The sequence below is a fragment of the Mandrillus leucophaeus genome, unplaced genomic scaffold, assembly GCF_000951045.1.
Source record: "Mandrillus leucophaeus isolate KB7577 unplaced genomic scaffold, Mleu.le_1.0 Scaffold299, whole genome shotgun sequence".
In the NCBI taxonomy this organism is placed as follows: domain Eukaryota; kingdom Metazoa; phylum Chordata; class Mammalia; order Primates; family Cercopithecidae; genus Mandrillus; species Mandrillus leucophaeus.
Window position 1 is genome coordinate 184104 of NW_012103131.1, and position 22289 is coordinate 206392.

At 45.2% G+C, this 22289-nt stretch overlaps 1 protein-coding gene across 1 annotated transcript in view; it reads left to right on the top strand.

Annotated features, from left to right (window-relative positions):
* The window catches only part of LOC105544155 (deleted in malignant brain tumors 1 protein-like), a gene marked incomplete at its 5' end in the record, with an annotated part of 221962 nt that overhangs the window by 179408 nt on the left and 20265 nt on the right, over positions 1 to 22289 (top strand). The window contains 14 exon segments of the mRNA XM_011986445.1: positions 66 to 219; positions 1723 to 1940; positions 3631 to 3948; positions 7180 to 7209; positions 7760 to 7871; positions 10705 to 10922; positions 11645 to 11956; positions 12716 to 12748; positions 13315 to 13341; positions 13875 to 14028; positions 15127 to 15344; positions 16360 to 16464; positions 18490 to 18801; positions 22026 to 22181. Of these exon segments, the coding sequence (XP_011841835.1) occupies positions 66 to 219; positions 1723 to 1940; positions 3631 to 3948; positions 7180 to 7209; positions 7760 to 7871; positions 10705 to 10922; positions 11645 to 11956; positions 12716 to 12748; positions 13315 to 13341; positions 13875 to 14028; positions 15127 to 15344; positions 16360 to 16464; positions 18490 to 18801; positions 22026 to 22181 (2367 nt within the window).

Sequence of the window (22289 nt, forward strand, 5' to 3'; positions counted from 1 at the left end):
TTTATTAGGAGTACACAGTGATGCCAAATGAACACATTCTGACACCATTTTTCCTGTTGTTTCAGGAGGAAGTAACTCTTGTGGAGGGGTCACTTCTAGTCTCTCTGGCTTATTTTCTAGTCCACAGTATCCAGAAAACTACCCAACAGACATCCAGTGTGTTTGGGAGATCCACGTGGATACAAAATTTCGCATAGAACTCATAATTCTAGGTTTGAAGTAAGAAAACTTTTAAAGAGAACGTTCTATGTAAATAAGAATATTGATTTGTGAAATCATATTAAAGGTATTTCTTTTAGTGGAAACATTTAAGAGTGAAAGCAGAAGAACCCAACATTCTATAGTCTTTCCAAGTCAAATTTTGGGTTAACTCTGTGGCACTATCCAATGAGTTACTTCTAAGTTGAAAAATCCAATAAGTGGTTTATTAACATATTTTGATAGTGTTTCTTTTTTTTTTCTAAAAATATCACAAAAATCCTCAACAGCTTTGCCCTTATTGTACACTGGGTATCAGTATTTGTCCTCTGAGACTTTCTTATTTGAATCCAAATTTTAAACAGTAAGAGAATTTTCATACACACATTAGCCAACCACTCCAGCTTTGGGACCTGCATCTTCCAAATGTTCTGCAAAGTAAGAGGAGACATTGGTGTCACTGCCTTATCTCTGACATAAAGAGAATAAATATTACAAAGTCACTGACATTTTTATCTCTATGACATAAAATAACAGCTGACATTTTGATGCTGGCCCAGACTTTGTATGCTTTGTCATATTCCAGGATTACACAGTCCAAAGATAGATGTCTTTGTCATCTCCATTAGAGATAAGGAGCCTGAGACTCAGAGAGGATAATTAATTTGCCCAAGGCCAGCCCATCTAGATCTGTCTGATGTCAGTGCCCCATCTGTTCACCAATATGTGGGTCTGTAAAAGAGTCTGCATGAAGCCCTTCTTCTTGTGCATGACACACATCATGTTACAAACACAGCAAGACTGTGGAATTCCATGATCATTAGCTCCAGGCATGCAATGAATTGTGTTCCATAATGACTATACCACCACCGTGCACTAAGCCAAAAATGCCTCAGGACATGTTACATTTGTTGACTAAAACCCTAGGGACATAATTAGCCACAATGAGGTAAGGACCTTTAACCCACACCTCCAAATTCTATTATGTTATCCATTGTCTGCTCCTTCAAAATTGCTTCCCCTTACCTTCCTCCTGAATAATTGCCATACTACAAATATTCTTCTGTATCCTGTCACCACTTTTATTTTGAAATCAAGTTTTTTCCTACCCAAGAATTCGAGTATGGCAATTATTCTGAAATACAGAAGTAGGAAAAATCTGGCTGTGATGTCTGTTACATGCTGATCATTGGGGTGATCTGACTGTTATGAATTTAGTTGCAGTGTAAACTAGTATTTCCTAATAGTAAAATAGTATTTCCTAGGTAGGTTATGATTGGCCAAAACCATTATAATTTTAAAAATTCTGCTACAATATTGTAGCTGAAAGCCCCACACATTCCTTAGCCAAAGAAAACAGAGTTGTGATAGGTCATCTGAAAAAAATTAATTAATATTTTACATTTCAGTGTGCAATTTAAATATAATCCAAATAGTTAATCTCTATGATTGTCACACTTTTTTAGCATTAAATTCTAGGAAGTTTCTAATCTGCCACTACCCCTCCATGTCTATTCAACCCAGGCTGGAAGATATCCCTGGATGTCCCTATGACTCCGTTGAAATCTTCAATGGTCCCAGGATTGCCTCACTCTCCATGGGGAAGTTCTGTGCCCCTGAAACTGTGATCTTCTTCTCCTCCTCACACATCATGACAGTGGTGTTCCAAAGTGATTCCATGAAAACCAACACTGGCTTTTATGCTCTTTTCAATGCCATTCCGCAGGGTGCAAGGCAGTCAGGTAGAAAACTTCAAGTAGTTTTTGGTGGTTAAAAGACAGAACAGCTTCTAACTTCAGAGAATCCCTTACCAGTAGAGCTCTGGGATTCAGTCTTTTAAGACCCCCACACTTGGCTTCATTAATTCTACTCTATAGTTGCTAGATTTTCCCAACATGAGGCCACATGGGAGCTACAATGAGGCAGTCATGTGCATTCTGTGTGTGAGTGGCCAGGCTGCTACTGCCTGCAGGCAAAAGCTGGTTGCTATAAAGGGTCTTGGGGCTGCATCTACTATCCACAGCTTCTTGGGAACTGTCCGGAGTGCTGAAATGTGGAAGTGCAACACTCGTGTGACAAGACTCCACCTCCTCCACTAGCTGGCCCATTTTACACCTTGCATACATTGAAACCTAGTCTCACCCAAATGAGAGGCTTGGGGATTCCTGTTAGCCATGACCCTGCAGGCAGTCATTCCAAAGCCAGGTCCAATTTGCACACTGCAAGCACACTGCCTGCCAACTGTGAGACTTCTGATGTTGAGGGGCCGCCCCTGCAGAAACCCCAGTAATTCTTTTAGGCCACCAGAAAGTCAGATAGTAAGTCCCTGGATGTGGTTTGGGGTTTGCTTGTATCTGAGTAAGGAAATTCCTTACATATTTCACCCTCAAAGCAATGTTTGAAACTCTGCCCTGGAGAAGCAAGGTAAGCTCCAACATTTGAAATACAGACACTCATTAACTCAAGACCACCATTTAGCCATTCAGCAATAGTTACAGAGGTCCTATTATATACCAGGTCCAGTTGTAAGTGTGGGAGCACAGTACAGCTCCCTGCCCTCTTGGAGTTTATACTCTAGTGTGGACGTGGGTAAGCGAGAGAGGATCAAAACACAATAAACAAGGAAATAAACAAACTGGTTTTGGGGTAAGGATGATAAAGGACAGAGGTGAAGACTGGGAATAAGGAGCCAGGTGGGAAAGTAGAAGATTCCTGGAGTGGAGTAGGTGCTACTGTGGGCTGGATGAGAACAGATGGCATCTCTGAAGACGTGGCATGTGATGAATGACATAGAAAAGCATTACAGGCAGAGAAAAGAGTTGGGCATGTTGGAGAAACAGAAAGAAGGCCAAAGTAACAGAGTCAGTGGACACAGTAAGGGGACGCTGTCCTTACAGTGCCTCCAGAGATAGCAGATAACTCTAATTGGCCACAGCCCTTCAGTCCAGATAGAGCATTGCCACTGTGTTTTCTGAAGTCACAGTCACCCTTGTGGTCCAGGTGCCTTTCAGGGGATTAAATCTACCCTTATCCAAGACATATACAAAAAGGCAGCTGGGAACCTGCTGTCCCATAACGCGGCATTGTGACACAAAAACCATATGTCAAGATCTGCAGTAAACCTGACGTGCTGGGTGCTGACCACACTCTCATTGGTAGCATCCCCTCTAGATGCTGCTAGAGTCCTTATTTTACAGGTGATAAAACTGAGGCTCAGGGAGACAGTCACCTATCAAAGTTTACACAACTAGGAAGCCATAGAACAAGAATTCAGACCCACTTCCTGTCTCACTCTGAAGCCCTTAAGCCTGATTAAATCATTCAGCTTTAAGATTTTGCTCTTGTGTTTGCCTTAGCCACAAACACAGAAGCTAGAAATCACTTGCTACCTAAAACTTATCAAACTCAAAAATAAAATCTTGCTCTGTTTAGAAGATGGACCAGAGTTGTGGCTGGTGGGTGGCTCTGGCCAGTGCTCAGGACATGTGGAGGTCCTACACAAGGGCTCCTGGGGCGCTGTCTGTGGTGACCTGTGGGATCTGAATGAAGCTGAGGTTGTATGCCTGCAGCTCGGGTGTGATTGGGCCATTGCTGCTCCTGGAAAGGCCCACTTTGGCCCAGGCTCTGGAGACATCCTTCTAGACAACACTCAGTGTTCAGGAAGTGAGAACTACCTTGGCCAGTGCCCCAGCTCTGGCTGGTCAGACGACAACTGCAGCCATCATGAGGATGCCAGTGTCGACTGCTCAAGTAGCCTCTCCTTCCATGATAGCTTGTTTCTGATCTTTCACCCAAAGACATCCTAGTGATGGATGAAGGCCATGCACGGAGCGGGGCCAGGGAATTTTGGGACAGTGGCCCAACAGATGAATGTCCCTTTGGCCAGGTAGACAGAGAATGCTGTGAGCCTGGCTCCATTCTGAGGACAAACACAGCAGAGCCACACAATTGGCTGCCCCTGTTCTCTGCACCTCTCCCATTTCTGGAACTGCTTTTCCAGGTCTAACCATGCCCTCATTTTTGCTTATGTAACATGGGACCTGCCTGCTTGAGAACTGCCCACACTAGAAAGTCACCATTTCTTTGTGTTCATAGAATGTAAGTTAGATTAATCTAAATTTTTCTTGTATGCATGCAGATGCTGGGGACTGGGCTCCAGATGTGACTCCTGCACCCCCAGGTAGAACCAACACTAAATTTGCACTATCTTGGCAAAGTTAAAGAAAAAAAGTAACCTCTCTCCTGACCTAGACACTGGTAGACAATGACTAGGCTGGTGGTTCCCAATTCTGGCTGCACACTAGAATCACTCAGAAAGTTTTTGAAATTCCTGGTGCCCAGGCTGCATCCCTGACCTGTCACCTTAGAGTCTCTGAGGTCACTCCCAGCCATCAGTGATATCTGAAGCTCCCCATGTGATTCCAATGTGCAGCCAAGGTGGAGAACCAGTGCTCAGGCAAGGAGCTAAAAGCCACATTTCCCAAATGGACTCATATCCAAAACCGCCTTCTAGTGGCAGAGCAAGGGAGGGCAGGAGGAGAAAGATGGAGAAAGACTGAGTCACTATGGCTGAGAAGAAGGTCAATAGGGAGACGAGAGACCCTGGAAATGTTGTCTCTTAGGGACATGGGTTAGAAAATGAAAGTATGCAGGAAAGAAAAGATACATCAGATGCCAAACTGTCTCCCAGTGAGTCAAAAGCAGACTGCTGACGAGAAGTAAACCATTTACGGCTCTTCCGTGGGTCTCCTGGCTTAGCCAACATAGCAGAGTGGACTTACTGGTAATCTACTCAAAGTCAATGTGTAGCAGTGACCTTCTCCCGAACTCAAGATTCTGAAGCATGTGGGGTCTTGCCTCCTGCAGCCTCCTGCTTCCCGGGGAAGGGTTCTCAGCTGCCCCCTTCTCTGCTCCCTGGGCCTCTGGGCCCTGCCCAGCCTCTTCCTTAACTCTGCCCAGTGACTGCTGCCACACTCTGCCCCCAGGAGGGGCCTGGACACTAGGAAGCTATCGGGGTCAGGGATGCATTTTGTGGCATTTCAGGGCCCAACAAGGTAGATGGCAGCTGTCCCTATCCTGGGCTGGCAGAACCATGGCACACTTGCCAGGACACTCTGTGGAGGTCTCTTGCCCATTCCATTCCAGGTCCCAAGTGTGTCCCAAGATGGAGACCCCCATTCCTTGTGGGATGCCCAGCTGCCATGGGTTGGGGCAGTAACCTGTAGGAAGGGGAAAGTGATTTCCCCACTCCTGGCCAGGACCCCACATTTTCATTTTGCACTGAGACCCATGATTATGTAGCTGCTCTGGAGAGGAGCTCTGGAGAGGAGGCAGAGCGCACAGAACGCTTTCTTGGGTTTAACAAGCAGCTACACTCTCTTTGATTCCCTCTGGCTTTCCTCTTCTTCCCCAGTGAGGAGTCTGTTCTGGCCTGGGCCCTGGGAGGAGGAAAAGACAGCAGGAGGAGAGGGGATGGTTTTCAGTTCATCAACAGCTCTAGGCCCAAGTCCTCTTGGAGCCTGAGGCTTCAAATCTCAGAAAGCCTTTCTGTCTTCTCTCTGCTGTAATATCCATTTTCTGAGGCAGAGATGCGTAGCTGGCTGGAAAAGAGAATGGGTCATGGGATTAAGGAAACTATGGAGGGAAATGCAACCACCTATGTCTAAATGGTATCCCACTGTGAGCATGAATCAAAAAAAATTCTTATTGATAGAACATTGTATACCTACCAAGACACAAAAATATGAGGCTTTTGCCATTTAATACTCTGAGATAAATATTGCATATCAAGCATTTTAACAAAAGAAAATTGCTTCTGAGCCACTTTTAGTGAAAAATGTATTCCAGTGATATACTACACTTCTTCTGGCAAAGGACTAATGACAGGTAAGTTGACCGTGTCCATTACTTTCACCGCTCTGCACCTTGCTGTGGTGCTGGCCAAGGAGCAAGACAATGGGAATAAAGGAATTCTCAAGTACATCTGACATGTTTGCTTCAAATTCCTCCCCCACTAAACGCTTGGTGTAAAATCCAAACAATTACCAGCATTCTCATGAGCAGGCTTTCATGGCTGCCCTCCCCTCAGCACCTGCTATGCAGAAGGTATTGAGGACACACATAGAATATAGATGTACAGCAGGCCTTCTGTATCCATGATCTCACATCTGTGAATTCAACCAACTGTGGATCGAAAATATTTAGTTACATCTGTATTGAACATGTACAGACTTTTTTCGTGTCTTTATTCCCTGGATGATGCAATGTAACAACTATTTGCATAGTGTTATAATACATTGTATTAGGTATTATAAGTCATCCAGAGATGATTTAAAGTATAATGGAGGATGAGCATAGGTTCTATGCAAATACTCCTTTGTTTTATATGAGACTTGAGCGTCCACAGATTTTGATATCCTTGGGGAGTCTTGGAACCAATCCCCCATAGATATTGAGGGACAACTGTGTATGCCACATAGAAATCAAAGCCAAGAGGACACAATAAAGGAAAAAGAAGGGACCTTAAGCACTCATTGGACCTCCCCATTAAGGTCCATCTTTCTCCAATGGAACACTTATCCAACCTGCCTTTCTCCACCCTGGCTCTCAGCTTTCTGGTTTTCAGTTTTCTGAATTTCAGTACTTGGTAAATTTCTACAGGCTTAGTGGTATGGTCATAAGCCCAGTGATGTCACTGTAATTCCTAGTAACTGGTCAACCCAAGGATAGCCCTTGGATTGTGGAACCTAGCATATGAGAGAAAACAAGTCATGTAACTGTGTGTGGTTGGTGATTTTCTCATGAGTCAGCTGAAAGAAGGGCAGAGGCTCCATTCCAGATCAGGGAGAAAAGAGAAATAAGTGTCTACACCATTTATTAAAGCTCAAGGGTAAAAATAGTCTCATTCATTTGTGCTTAAGTATAAGATGGTTTTATGATGCTAAGCTCTCTCTTGATTTTCTATGGTTTTGGTTTTTGCAGATATCATTCCTCCAGCCCCTATACCACAAGGTAACTCTCTTTCATTGAAACTATAACCTATACAGTATTAAGTTACAGATAATTATTTTTATAATTCATAAAAGCAGAATGGACTTCTGTGTGCCCTGGCTACTACAAGGGCAATGGGTGGCATGGAGCCCTCACAAATGGGTGCGTTGTCAATATCTGAGCTGAACTGGTTTGCAAGGCAGGAGACGGGAGAGAGCATTAAAGAAGTACAGGCTGCCCCCACTACACACACACACTACATGCATGTGTCCAATCCCATTTCCAATATCACTCACAATCAATTGTAGGGTCCTGCCTGTCCATCATACATCTTCCATCCTCCCTCATTCCCTCTCAGTGGCACAATCACTCACACCAGCCAAGCCACAACTGTGTTTACATCAGCGTGATCATTCCCCATTTAGTGACTCCACTGCTGAGCTTGATGGAATTCTGGATTCTACATCTGGAAAAATGCAACATGTGTGCCTAAAGAAACCAACCATGGGTCTCTCATCTGCTTTTACAGGAGGAAGTAACTCTTGTGGAGGAGTGATTTCAAATCTCTCAGGTTCCTTCTCCAGCCCTTGGTACCCCACAAACTACCCCACCGACTTGGAGTGCGTCTGGGTGATACATGTGCCTGAGAAATTCCACATAGAACTGATAATCCCAAGCCTGAAGTAAGCAACGTTTTCTTTCTCTACTTTTAAGGCCAGTTTAGATTTCAATCCACACTTTCCTCAGCGAGGTAGACTTTTGTGGGATAAATCCTTTCACATTTTCGGCGAGAATTGCTCTAATCATCTGAGCTGTGGAGAGTCATTTAATCACTTAGCTCAACTTCCTATGCAATGAGAGAATACTCCATGGGCCTCCCTGACACCAGACGGTTGAGCTGTAGCTGGGGCAACCCACACACGAAGACCTCACCCCTTAACTCTTAACGAGTTCTGTTTGAGACACAGCCTTCCTCCTCCATCTGAACCCAGATCTATTCTTCCTCATCCTCATGGTCTGATCTTCATTCTTCTCTCTGATGCTACACAAATCTGCTTCCTGTTCTTGTCAAGAATTTCTATCATGTCCTTACCAAGAATTTTCTTGTACAGACTAAACAGTTCATTCATTCCCCTCATCATGCACCTTGTTCTTCCTACTTCTTTCTTTAACTTACATCACTCATTTTTAAGGAATGTATCTATTTTAATGTATATTTATATGCATGTAGGTGTATATACACACACATGTTTTCATATATACGTACATATACATGAGTAACATTTAAACAAAAATATTACTTTTCCTGATAATGTTTAACTCCGGTTTCATCTTGCTATACTGAGTTGCACCCGGGTCATTCTCTCTTCCTGACTTTGTCCCACAGTATGCCCCAGACCTCTGCCACTGCTTTCCACCTGTCGTCATTGGCCACAGCAGTGAGAATCTGAATGGTTAAATGCTACTTGTAAAAACATAAAATGTTACTCAGTGGAGGAGGGGCGAATTGCATTGGCTTTATTTGGTGGTTACATAATTTTTTATAGAAAGGACATAAGCTAATATCAGGGGGCATTATGCAGTATAAGCAAAATGCATTTATCATTCATTGATTCAACATACATTTATTCCTTCATTCAACATACATGTATTTGTTGAAAGCAGTGTGAGAAGAGTTGGTACCGTGTATTTCAAATCTTTGAAATTCACGGTTCTAATGTTTTAGGGCACAGTTTCATTTTATCACTTCTGGGAAATGGTTATTCCAAACAGTTGTAATGGCCCACATCCCCTGTAATGTCAAAGTTATTATTCTAACATGAGTTTCATACTATAATTTTGGAGTATACAAATTAAGGAGCTTTTTAAGGTGTTGCCCAAAACCAGACCATAGTGGCTGATTTCTGAATTTTGATGTTAAAAGTCTAGATTTATTGAAATTTGCTTTTTTTGTTTCTCAGAACATAAAATTGGTTATTATTTACTATTTATTGTTATTCCAGTTCTCAATTGGAAGTGATTATATACCCCTACAAGACATTTGGTTAGGTCTGGAGACATTTTTTATTGTTACAATTAGAAGGCACCACCACTGTCATCTAGTGGGTGGAGGCCAGAGATGCAGCTAAGTGTCCTGCAGTGCACAAGACAGCTCCCCCAGCTCCCTGTCCAGAAAAGAATTACCCAGGACCAAATATCGATAGCGCTGAGATTGAAAAACCCTGATTTACCCTGATTCTTACTTTCATTTTTTAAAATAGTTCAGCACCTACAGGACTCTGCTACACCCTCAATTTGTAAAAATTATATCTATATTTAAAGTATCAGGTAGGTGCAAAAGTAACGGCACTTTTTGACATTGCTCTTAATGCTGTTTCATTCTTGCTATTTAAAGCATGCCCTGTTTTCTGATGAAATGATTTCTCAGGTTGCAGTGTCACCTGTTACTGCCACACTCTTGTCACCTTACACACAAATGTGATCACTTACTTTAAAAAAATAAAAATAAAAATGGGTTATTTTGGGGTACTTGGCTTTTACTTCACTGCAGCATTTGTGTTCTGCGATAAGTAGGTTTTCAAATCCAGTATTTAGTTTGTGTACAACTGTAATTATGTCTATCTCATGTATATTATGCAATGAGAACGTATCATACAGGCACTCAAGGCTACTTACTATTATTTAAATCCAAATATGTCTATCTCATACTTGTATCATGTTAGATCAATGTTGGTGTTCTTTCAACATATATTTATTGAGCCTCCATTCAATTTATTGAGCAGGCCCTGGACTAGAAACGGGCTCCTAGTGCCAACCAAGAAATGCAAGATCTCTACCCTCACAGAGTTTGTATTCTAGATGATGAGACAAATGGGACTCAGATAAACCAATGACTCAATGGACAATTTCAACTAGTGATAAATTGAAAAATGCTATGAAGAAAAAAATATACATACATGATAATAGGATAGAAAATAAAGAAGGAGAAGGCAGCCACAGGTAGGATGGCCAGGGTCAGCTTCTCTGATTATCCAGGTTGGATGAAACATCAATGAAACACTTGGTTTGAACAGGGCAGGTCGGAGCATTGGTGGGAGGAGCCCTCGGAGCTCTTAGAGCTGTCACCATTTCTCCCTGCTCTGGGTCTTCTGGAGAGTTTAACTCAATGAGGCACTGTCAGATATTTGCCACCACCCCAGAGAGTAGCAAGATTTGAATTAAAGAGTTGGGGGACATTCAGGAGACACTAAAGGTAGAGAGGAAGAAGATAGGAGAGACTGAAAGCCAGAATACCAGAAGCTACTGAAATAGACTGGGTGGAAGATGAGACCCCAACAGACCTGGGGCAGCCCCAGTAGGAAAGGACAGAAGGGCAGATTCAATAGGTCAAATGATGAGTGGGGGGTGGAGCAGTGATGACTGCAGTTTTTGGCTGGATGCTATGCAAAAGATGACTCTATCTGAAACATTTCGCAGATTTCCTTGGAGATACTAACTTTGCCTTCATGTCCTCAGATTAGAGGACATCTCTGGATGTCCTTACGACTTTATTGAAGTGTTTGATGGACGACAGGCTGCCTCACTCTCCATGGGCAGGTTTTGTGCTGGGGCAGAGCTCACATTCCTCTCTTCTTCAAACATCATGACCACAGTGTTCAGAAGCGACGCCATGATCACCAACACAGGGTTTTATGCTCTGTACAACACCATTCGGCAAGATGAAAGGGAGAACGGTAGGTACCCTAACACATACCTTGGGAGGAAGTTAGATCTGATTTATGATCTTTCCTTTTAAGAGAGAAGACACTTTCTAAATCTGACCTTTATTAATGACATCTGGAGTGATATCCATGCAGATACTAAAAGCCCCCGACCTCACGCTCACCCTGCTCTGCCACTCCCTGTCAGTTTTCTACACTAAAGCATCCTGGCTGAAGAAACAGATGGCCTGAAATCTCATAGTTTGCATCAACTGTGTGTGTAGATGGATCCAAAAGACAGCCCCCTTCTTCTCCAAAGAAGTAAAGGAAAATGCAATAGAAAAATCCTTCTGGGACAAAACTATCTCAACTAACCACCTGCTTCAAGCTGAATTTAATACAAAAACCACCTATAACACTTAGAGGCCTGTTAGGTTCTACAGCAGGATCTGGGGAACACTTCAGAGCTTTCAGTGGCTTATGCTAAGGGTGACCATGTAATTTATCCTCCAACTGGAATACTTTTGACAGCTTAAAAAGAACCCTAAGATAATTAACAGGCATTAATTGATCTACAATGTTCATAAACAAGAACTATTCCAGGCAAATCAGCACCCAATGCCACCCTGCCTAGAGTCCAACAGCCTAATACAGGAATAGGTGCCCAAGTGCCAGCTAACATTTTCTACCTGCAGAGGTCCTAGAGTCTGGAGACATCACCACAGCTTAAAAGCCCCCATTTGCCTATCCCCCAGGTATGTCTCTGCGACTGATGAATGGCAGCCACAGGTGTGAGGGCCGGGTGGAGGTCTCCTACAACGGCACCTGGGGCACGGTGTGCGATGACAGCTGGGACCTGATGGATGCCAGGGTGGTGTGCCAGCAACTTGGCTGCGGTGAGGCACTGTCAGCCCCAGTTCAGAGCTACTTTGATGGTGGCACTGGCCACATCGTGCTGGATGATGTGCAGTGCACAGGAAATGAAGCCAAAGTGTGGCAATGCGTACACAACGAGTGGTTCTCCCATAACTGTGGACACCACGAGGATGCCAGTGTTATCTGCTCAGGTGAGCACCTGGGGGCACAAAGCACACCTCTGAGAGAGAGTCTCACCCACCAGCCACTTCTGGGAAGGGAGACGTCAACAGCAGCGGGCAGTAACTCAGAAATGAGCCCTGGGCTTCAATCCAGCTGTTTAAGTCAATTTGCTTAAGAGTTAGTGTTCTTTCACTTAAATTGTTGCACCTGTTCAAGATCCCGCCCGAAAAGTTGTGGTGATTAAATAGAGGGTTTGTCATCAGCCATCCTATTCCAGCAACGATAAGCCATGGTGTTGGTGACAACCCACTCTCTCCTGACTGGGAATAGTAGCTGGTGTCTAACAAGTGCTGAACCCATACCAGGCTCTAAGATAAAACTGGTGCTTTCGTATTCTCATTTAATCTCTACCACCACTAATAAATAGAGACTATTAGCATCCTCATTGTACTGATGCAGCCACAAGGGCATATCCAAGATCACACACAGGTCCAGACTACATACATTTCACCTCCCAGAAGTACTGTGTTAAAGACAGCTCAATTCTGTGTCTGAAGCTCACTCAGTCCAATAACTGACCAAAGCAAATAAATACCAGGCTTCACTTGCACCATCATGAGACTGAAGAACTGCCAATCTTGTAACCAACATTGATAGGTTTTGATACTACATTCCCAACTGCCCTGAAAAGAACACGCTTGATCCTGAAAAAAGAACCCAGTATTTGTATGAGCTATGTAACTGCCTTACTCAATCCATCTCTCATTCTTTCTTCTATCTTTGGATAGGTATTGGTGGCAAACCAAATGCAGAACCAACAGGTATGGCTTTTCTTTTTTTTTTTTTTTTTTTAGGTATGGCTTTTCTATACAATTCTGCCTGTTGCCAGGTCCCTGATGTAGTGAAACCTGGCTACACCTCCATCCTGAAGTTGGGACCCTGTCCAGTTAAATTCTCTGTTGTTAATTAACAAGAGCAATGCAGCCCAGTAGGGTTGACAAAAATGGCGAGGCCATGGGACAGTAGAGGATGGGGGAGTGGTAGGAGGGAGGGAAAGTTCAGATTCACCAGGAATGCAATCCCTGGTCATTCAGTATCTGCTGTGAAGAGAGGGTTAACTGCCTGCAGGGATGTTCACACTGTAGGATGCTGGAGGGAACAAGGAAGAAGACATCCCAGGTCAGCCCTCAACAAGTTGTATCTAATGACACCAGTCCACGCATGGAGTGTGCAGGTGTCCGAACCCTGGAGAAGCCAGAGGCATCTCTGTCCATCGGGCCACAGAGAAATCACAGCTTTATAGTGTCAGTGTTTCTGAGTATTTTCAAGTAATATTCTGGATAAAAGTCCTTGCTTACAGTGTCACTTTTTCTCTGTGTCTCTGCAGACTCCACTGGCGACAACCCCCCTACAGGTACCTAAGCTGTTAGAACCTCTTCACATGGTTTTATATTTACTTTGTTCTCCATCTGGCACAAATTTCTCACCAAATCCAATATTTCAGCTGTAAATTGGATATTTTAAGCTATCTTGGTGTTGACTTCAGCTGAGATTTGCATACAATACAACCAGGAGTTTTCTAACACCAGCTATTTTATACCACTCGATGCTGAGAAAGGGTGCTTGTGGTCTCATTGTCTTTGCTCCCTTATCCTTTACACTACAAGCTTAGACCTATTGGGCACATGGATTCATAAAGTCCTTTCAACCATATGTCGCTCTCATTTTCTCCTCACAAAAACACATTTGACAATTTTCATTGCCCACAGGACAGCACTGGGAGCTCGGGGTCCTTTCCAAAGCTAACTTTTCCAGCTATCAGCCAAAGCAGCTCTAGACCAAGTCTTCCTTACCTTTGTCCTCACTCTGTCCCCTTTTGAACCCCCTGAAAACACAGGCAGAGGTAAATGCTCACTTTTGATGGGGTTTGTTCACTGTTTGTTACAGATGAAAATTTCCACTGTGGCGGTTTGCTTACAAATAATTCAGGCTCCTTCTCCAGTCCTTGGTATCCTAAAAATTACCCCACAAATGTGGTATGTGCTTGGGACATACAAGTGGATATTGGGGCTCGTGTGAAACTCACGTTTGAAGTGGTAAAGTGAGTAAATATTTCCCACCTTTACTTTCATCCTGACTCAGTTATGCACTCCAGTTTTACTACCTACCTCCCCTTTCCTTCCAAAAAAATCCATAGTTAATTTTCAAAAGTGAGCTAGGTCTTGAGGGCCCATTGTAACATTGATTAAAATTTTAAATGCACAGATCTTTTCACCCAGCAATTCCAATTTCAGGAATTTGGTCTACAGATAAAGTCTCATGTGCACTGAGAATAATCATGGCATAGTCTCATGCTAGCAATACATTGGAAACAACCTAATTGTCCATCTGTAGGGAATTAGTTAAATGGATTTTGGTACATCCACATATTGCTGTCGCACTCACAGTAGGTCTTGCTATGGAATGAGCTATAAGAAAGCCACAGACCGGGCGCAGTGGCTTACGCCTGTAATCCCAGCACTTTGGGAGGCCAAGGCGGGCAGATCACGATGTCAGGAGATCGAGACCATCCTGGCTAACATGATGAAACCCCGTATCTACTAAAAAAAAATACAAAAAATTAGCCAGGCATGGTGGCAGGCGCCTGTAGTCCCAGCTACTTGGGAGGCTGAGGCGGGAGAATGGCGTGAACTCAGGAGGCGGAGCTTGCAGTGAGCCGAGATCACACCACTGCACTCCAGCGAGACTCCATCTCAAAAAAAAAAAAGAAAGCCACAAACAGTAGTACAGAGGCTCCCTTTTGTGCATAGACTATTTCTGGAAGGAATACACAGAAACTGTTCATCGAACCTGTTTGTAGGAAGGGGAGTGAAGTAAGAGGGGACCGGTAGTTAGGGGTGGAAGAAGATTTTACTTTTCACCATGTGCCTATCAATACCACTTAAATTCTATCCCACATGCTTGTAATACATATTCAGAAAGTTCCACTGCAGTAAAACTTTAGAAATTAAAAGATTTTTAGAAATAGAAGGATACTTACTGCCCACATCAGTAGGGTCATCATTTCCTGTAACCTGTTTGAAGAGATGTAGATTTCAGATAATTTTTCCCTCATCACTTCCTGAACGAATCTGGGCAATGCTTACTGGGAAGAAAGCCCCAGTGGACTGAGTCTGAATGATACTGTTTCACTTCACAGAATGGAAAATTTCTATGGCTGTCCATACGACTTCATTGAAATCTTTGATGGCCCACAAAGCAAATCTTTTTCGCTAGGGAGATTCTGTTCCAGGAAGATCCCGATATTTACCTCCTCCTACAACTGCATGTCGGTGGTGTTCCACAGCGATGCTATCATCACCAACATCGGCTTCTATGCATCTTATGAGTCTCTTGTGCAAGATGAGAATGATACCGGTAGGTCCTGCAATCATGTTGGCCACTGGCCCTGTGTGTTGACGATGGCGAAGCTGAACGGTAGTTGGAGTTGTTGGAGTCAAAGTTCAGTAAATTCAGTAGTTGGAGTCAAAAGTTCCCACCTGTCTCTGAATCCTTATGGGTTCAACTGGGAACAGGTGAACTGGCTTATCAGCTAGACCTGGCAGCATCCACCTGAGATAGGATGAAGGGGCAAGGAGCAGGTGAAGATATTTGAAGGTTCTGCGCAGAGAGAGGTCAAGGGACAGAATCAATGCTCTGAGCAAAACAGAAGCTGGTGCCGCATGCCGAGTGACATCAGAGGACAGGGCTGGGGGCTATAAGGGCCATGAGGTTTGGAACCAGGGCCCTGGGCAGAGCATGGGAGTGGGTCATAGGTGCCTGGATGGACCACCAAGCAGAAGCTCTGAGCTTTTTTTCATCCTGGCCCTGAGCTCCTGGTCCAGCTCCACAGCCCACTCAGGGGCCTTTTGACTCCCTCCCTGCACTGAGGTCACTGGTGTATGTTCTTGAGATAAATGCGGTTCTGCCCTTTATGAGCTGACACTTACTCAGAGGCGGGACTCACACACACACCCAGAAGAATTACAAAACCAAACCAACTGGCAAAACAAGTGCTCCATGCCAGGGGCCATCCCTGGAGCCACAGTTTGCCCAAAACTAAAAAGGTAGGAAAGAGGGGAGGGGAGGGAAAAGGAGGGAAGGGAAGAAAGGAAGGGAGGAAGGGAAGGAAGGAAGGAGAGAGAGGGAGAGGAAGAGAGAGAGAAAGAAAGGAGAAGGAGGAGATGGAAGAAGAAAGAACAGGAAGAAAGAAAAGAGGTGATGTCGCATGTCTGGCAACAAGACAGACACAAATTTGGTGATCCAGGACATAAGATAGTTGTAACCAAAGTAACTCAGGGCCATTTTTAGATGCCAGATTGTGTGCAGTTTCTCCCCCAAACAAGACCTGGTACCTTTCTGACTGAAGTAAGCAAGCCTACCTCTCTCTCAGGTTTAGGAGAACTGAAGGGAGATGAGCTACCCACACCGTCTATGTCCTCCACTGCCTTTCTGCCTTACATAGGAGCATCCACTGCTGTGAGTTACCCGACCTCAGGTAATTTTGGTTGTTTTGAATTGATGAGCTTTAACTTGCCCTAGCAAAGCCCCCTAGGCAGTAGAGTAGTTATTTAGGGTCCAAATGCCCTGGGCTTATCTTCCAGTCTCTTCATTTACTGGCTGTGAGGCCTCTAGCAAATCTCTGAGCTGCTTCCTGCCTACATTTTCTCCTCTGATGAGTGTGAATATCCAAGCCAGCTCTTGCCCTGTGGTGGGCGGGGCATACTACTCGCAGACATGAGCCACGTGTCTCTGACCCTCGCCTCATCCAAGGTCAGAGCCTGGCAGGGATTTATCTCTGGGTACTGCCTTCTTCTACTTGACAGAATTGTTAAGAATGGAAAAGCTGAAAGCATCACATTACAGTTTGCTCCCAGCTCTAGTTCGCCAGTGGTCTTTACAGTTCCAGCAGCTCTTCCACGATAGGCCCTTAGAAGAGTAAAGTACAATATGCAGAGAGGAGCTGGGAAAGAGAGAAATGACCCCAAGCACTTAGAAGTAGCACCAGGGTAGCTTATACTGAACAATAGAGGGCCCCAAAGGATGTTTTCTTGAATTTAAAACATATCTATTGGCCAGGTGTAGTGGCTGACGCCTGTAATCCCAGCACTTTGGGAGGCTGAGGGCGGATTGCCTAAGGTCAGGAGTTTGAGACCAGCTTGACCAACATGGTGAAATCCCGTCTCTACTAAAAATACAAAAATTATCTGGGCTTGGTGGGGCATGTCTGTAATCCCCACTACTCAGGAGGCTGAGGCAGGAGAATTGTTTGAACCTGGGAGACGGAGGTTGCAGTGAGCTGAGATCATGCAACTGCACTCCAACCTGAGCAACAGAGCAAGATTCCATCTCAAATAATAATAATAATAAACTATATGTATTAAAAAAAAAAAAAGATCAGGCACCAAGCCATGGTTTTCCCAAGCTTATATTTCCTAACATGCCAGTTGGGTGATGGAAGGAGTACTGCCCACAGAGAAAGGCCATGAGAAGGAAATCCCATTCAGAATCAGAAACTGTCTATCGATAATCCACAGGGTGGACAGCCCACCCACAGTGGACTGAAAGTTTGGCGTAAACCTCAAAGGTTTACCCAAGATGTATAATTTTCCCCTTTTGCAGCATCTTTTCCAAAGCCAACAGAGGTGCCCACATGGACAGGTCACCCTTTCTTCTCACTTCACTGGCCCTCCCTCTATGCAGTTTTAATTCACAAACATCCCAGCACTAGGGGAGGAAGCGTCCTGACTTCCACCCTCCTCCATGGCCTCAGGCTGCCGGAGGAACTGCTGGCAATGTCCAGGTTCACCTGGAAAATCTGTGATTGGAAAGTGACAGGAAAGAAGAGGTTGTGAGATGCAAGAGTGGCTCTTGGGGGCTGGTTTGGAAGAGGCCCCCAGGAAGGACAGGTTGCCTGCTCACCCCAAATCCCCACACCTGTGGGCTCACCGTATCTGTGTTCCAAGCACAGCCAGCTTCTGCTCCCTTTTGTAACATTGCCCTTTGAACATAGGAGGCAGCCTGCAATGATGGCTCTTTCCAGTCCCTGGAATGTCTTCACACATAGGTTATGCCTGATCCCAGGAATAACAGAGATGGGAGCTATTGTTACTGTCTCTTGACCGACGTGCAAGGGCACACAGAAACACACACACTACACACACATACACACTTACACACACATACACGCACACACTTACACACAGCGTATACATGACAGCTTCTTGTGAAAAATCCAACACACCCTGTGAATGTCAGAAACCAAGACTTCCCCACACACAGGGAAAGAACAGCTATGCCGTGGGGCAGGCCAGGTCCAGCCAGTGGCAAGGAACAGCCATTTCTTAACCAATCACAAAAAAATACACAGAGTAGTACCAAGCAAACTTGAACAAAATTAAATAAAGGAGGGAGTGGATTCATTATCCTCAATTGTCAGTGCATAATTCCCAGGAAATAGTGGCTTCTCTGGTGGGCTTTATGGATGTGACTTCATAAGGTCTTTCTTTGGAATGTCCACAAGGTCTGGGACTGCGGCTGGTGAACGGGTCCAGCAGATGTGAGGGCCGAGTTGAGGTTTACCACGCCAACACCTGGGGCACCGTGTGCGATGACAGCTGGTCTATAGAGGATGCTCACGTGGTCTGCAGGCAGCTGGGCTGTGGCCTGGCCGTGTCTGCCCTCCCAGGAGCCAGCTTCAGCCCTGGGTCAGGCAGCATCGTCCTCGATGATGTCAACTGCACGGGAAGGGAGTCCTCTCTGGGGCAGTGCCCTCATGGCGGTTGGTTCACTCACAACTGTGGGCACCGTGAAGATGCTGGCGTCATCTGCTCAGGTAAGTGAAGGTCCCCCTAGACCAGTCTTGCAGCTGCCTGGACCAAGCCCGAGATCCTCAGATAGAGTCTGAAAATGCCTCTGTGCCTAAAACCTTTCCCCGTGTGCAGGACAGTGGACTTCTGCTCAGACTCTGGAAAATATGCCCAGCTGTTCAATATACGGGAGGGTCCCATTCAACTTGAGTACCTGCAAAGTTCAATTAATTATAAAAGAAAGAAAATCATGACATTTATTCCATGGAGTTATTGGGTGGATTAATTGAGACAACTGATGTAGAACATGTAGTCAAGCATCGGACAAACCATAAATACACAAAAATATTACCATTTAGTTGGTATTTTAGTTACCAAGGCAAATTCTATCAGCATCACTGCCTCAAAGTTTGTAGCCAGGTTAGACATCCCACAACCTACACCTGGCTGTATAAACCCAGAGGGGACAGCCCTGAATGCTTCAGACTGATTATTTATGCCCAGCTTCCATGAGTCACGTTTAAACCGAAACAATGATCTTTAAATCACTCTACCATTCCAGTTTCTATTATTAAACCATCCTCATTTCCTTTATCTCTGCAGATTCTGCAGCTGCTGGACATCCAGGTATCTGTGAGTTTATGTCCATTTTATTTGCTGACTGGTGGCTGGCCGTCACCTCTACTTGGTCTCCCGACCCCAGCCTATGCTGGGTCTCCCTTATGAGCTTTAACTTTCCTTGACATGCTCCGAGCTCCAGACCCTTCCACCTTCCCAGAAGGTGAAGACCCAGGGCTGTTTCCCATTCCCTCGGCTGGATGTCAGCAGGTAGATGTATCATCCCTTCCACAGACGAGAGCATTTCAACAGGACTCTAAGATACTTGAACCAAAGGGTTGGCTCATGCAACAGAGGCCATGGCAATCCAGAGAAAGCAGGCAGCCATAGGGGAAGGGGACCTGGGGCAGAAGGACCTGGGGACAGGAGAGCCTGGGGGCATGAGATCCTGGGGGTAGGAGGGCCTGGGGGCAGGAGAACCTGGGGGTAGGAGAGAGGGGTTTGGGGGGTTGCAGGAGGGCCTGGGGGAAGGAGATCCTGGGGGTAGGAGAGCGGGGTGGGGGGGGGGGCAGGCAGGGCCTGGGGGAAGGAGAGCCTGGGGGTAGGAGGGCCTGGGGGCAGGAGAACCTGGGGGTAGGAGAGAGGGGTTTGGGGGGTTGCAGGAGGGCCTGGGGGAAGGAGATCCTGGGGGTAGGAGAGCGGGGTGGGGGGGGGGGCAGGCAGGGCCTGGGGGAAGGAGAGCCTGGGGGTAGGAGGGCCTGGAGGCAGGAGAGCCTGGGGTAGGAGGGCTTGGAGACAGGAGCTGCTCCTCTACCTGCAGCCTCACCTGGGTCCCAGCAGCAGCTGCTGAACTCTGTAGTTCTGACAAGGCACCCCTGCCTATGGGGCCATATCTTCACAATCCCAACATGAATTTCATTTCTTTTATTTTCTTATTCTTAATCAGAATAATACACATCCATGTATGGGGTACCATCAAATTTTAAGTGGTAACTATTCGATTAGAGCCTGAATAGGGTTGTTTAAAGGCAGACTCATACATGTGATTCAGATGATATTTGAGAAGAGTGTGAAATATCATTGTGTGTGTTTGGAATGTAATTATGCTAACTATTTTTCTTTTTTATGTCATAGTTTCTTCAACTCCTGGGGAGCACTCAAGCGGTTTTCATCTAACAGGTACTTTCCCCATTCTTATATTTTGTAACGGTTTTCCTGAGGCTGGGGTCTGACCTTTTGTGACTAATGGAAATGTAGCAAATGTGATTTCCCTGGCCCTGGTGCTGTGTGCAATAAGAGCTGTGCTCATGAGAGGCAAGCTGGTGACCTGGAGGATTCTTGTGGAGTAGGGGTCTTTCCAAGGAGAGAGCCCACTCAGCCACTGCCCTGTGCAGCAGCAGCAGCAGCAGCAGCAGCTACTCCACCTGCAGGTCCTTCTACAGGGGCCTCAGGAACCAGCCCCAGTTCCTGGGGACACAGATCCTGAGAGTCACCTTCATCTGCTTTGGGCGCAGGCGTCCGTTTCATTTGATCAATTTTTACTTGCTTGTCACGGTAATGTTCTGTCTTCTGCTGCTGGATTTTCCAATCCCAACCACCTTCACCATTTCTCAATCAATACTTTACACTTTTCTAAATTCAAGTAAAGCAAAATTAATTTTGTACCAAGAATTTCATAATGTTCTTGGAGAGACCTGAGTTAGGAATGCGAAATCTGAGCTCCAAGCATTCAGCTGCATTTCTTGGAATTTTTAGAAAAACCACCTGAAAATGACACACATTTTTTTTTTATCTGAACACTTAGTGTTCAGTGTTTCAAACGAGTCATGGTGTGTCAGCATAAAAACTCTGAGTTAAAATGGCATCAAGTGTTCATCATCCTTCTCTGTAGCTTCAAATCCCCCAGGTGACCATCAATGATGCTACCCTGACAAAGTTCAGATAGATGCTTCCAATTACTGTCAGACAGTGAGGGTCACCCCCATGGGAGGGAAAATGGGAAAAGTGGTGCAGAGACATTGTCTAGTTTGGGCTTAATCTTTTAAAGTGCTGAAGTGCTTGTGATGATGCCTTGGTTTTCCCTTTCAGCTGCTGAAGTTGCCCCAGCATTGACAGAAATGGGCCCCAGCATTGGCAATCCTTTGATTGTTTCCCTCAAAGCTTCCTAATTATTGAATCTTTCAAGGGGACTCCCTGTAATGTCAGTGCCCACCCAGATTCATGTCTCCCCAGGACTGAGAAAATACAGAGTTGATACAGGGGGAGAGGTTACAGAGGTGGCTGCCACTTGTCTAGTCTCTGGATCCTGAAAAATGTTTTTAACTGTGAACCTGGACCCCCGTAATAATGAAATAATCAAAGGTTGAGTTTGACATATCCCCACACTATTGCCTATCAGTTTGATGGCTCAGCTTCAAAACAGATCCTTATCCTTATCCTTGTAATTGCCATATTTCCAATCCAAAGATGAGAATGAGAGAACAAAATATTGGAAATCACAAATAGCCTCAAAAAGTCAGTTACTGAATTTGCAAGCACTAGTTTGACTTAGTCCTATGGGACCCAGAAGCAGGAAGCAAGAATGTCTAGAGTTTTGGAATTTAGAGTGTGTATTAAGAACTAAGAAAAGTCCCACTAGTGTCTGTCAGAAGAGCTGATCACATTCCAGTGATAACCTCTGGGTCTCCCCCAGCCTTGCCCATTGTCAGGTTGGCAGATGGGAGGAGGCAGTGCAAAGGGCACATTGAAGTCTACCACAATGGCACATGGGGGACTGTCTGCGACAACCTCTGGGGCATCAACGCTGCCCACATGGTGTGCCAGCAGCTGGGCTGTGGGGAGGACGTTGGTCACCCCAGGGAATGGCCACTTTGTTGCAGGGGTGAGGGGTGGTGGCGTGGGACACATCCTCCTGGAAGATGTGCAGTGTCAAGGCATGGAGACCACACCAGGTCAG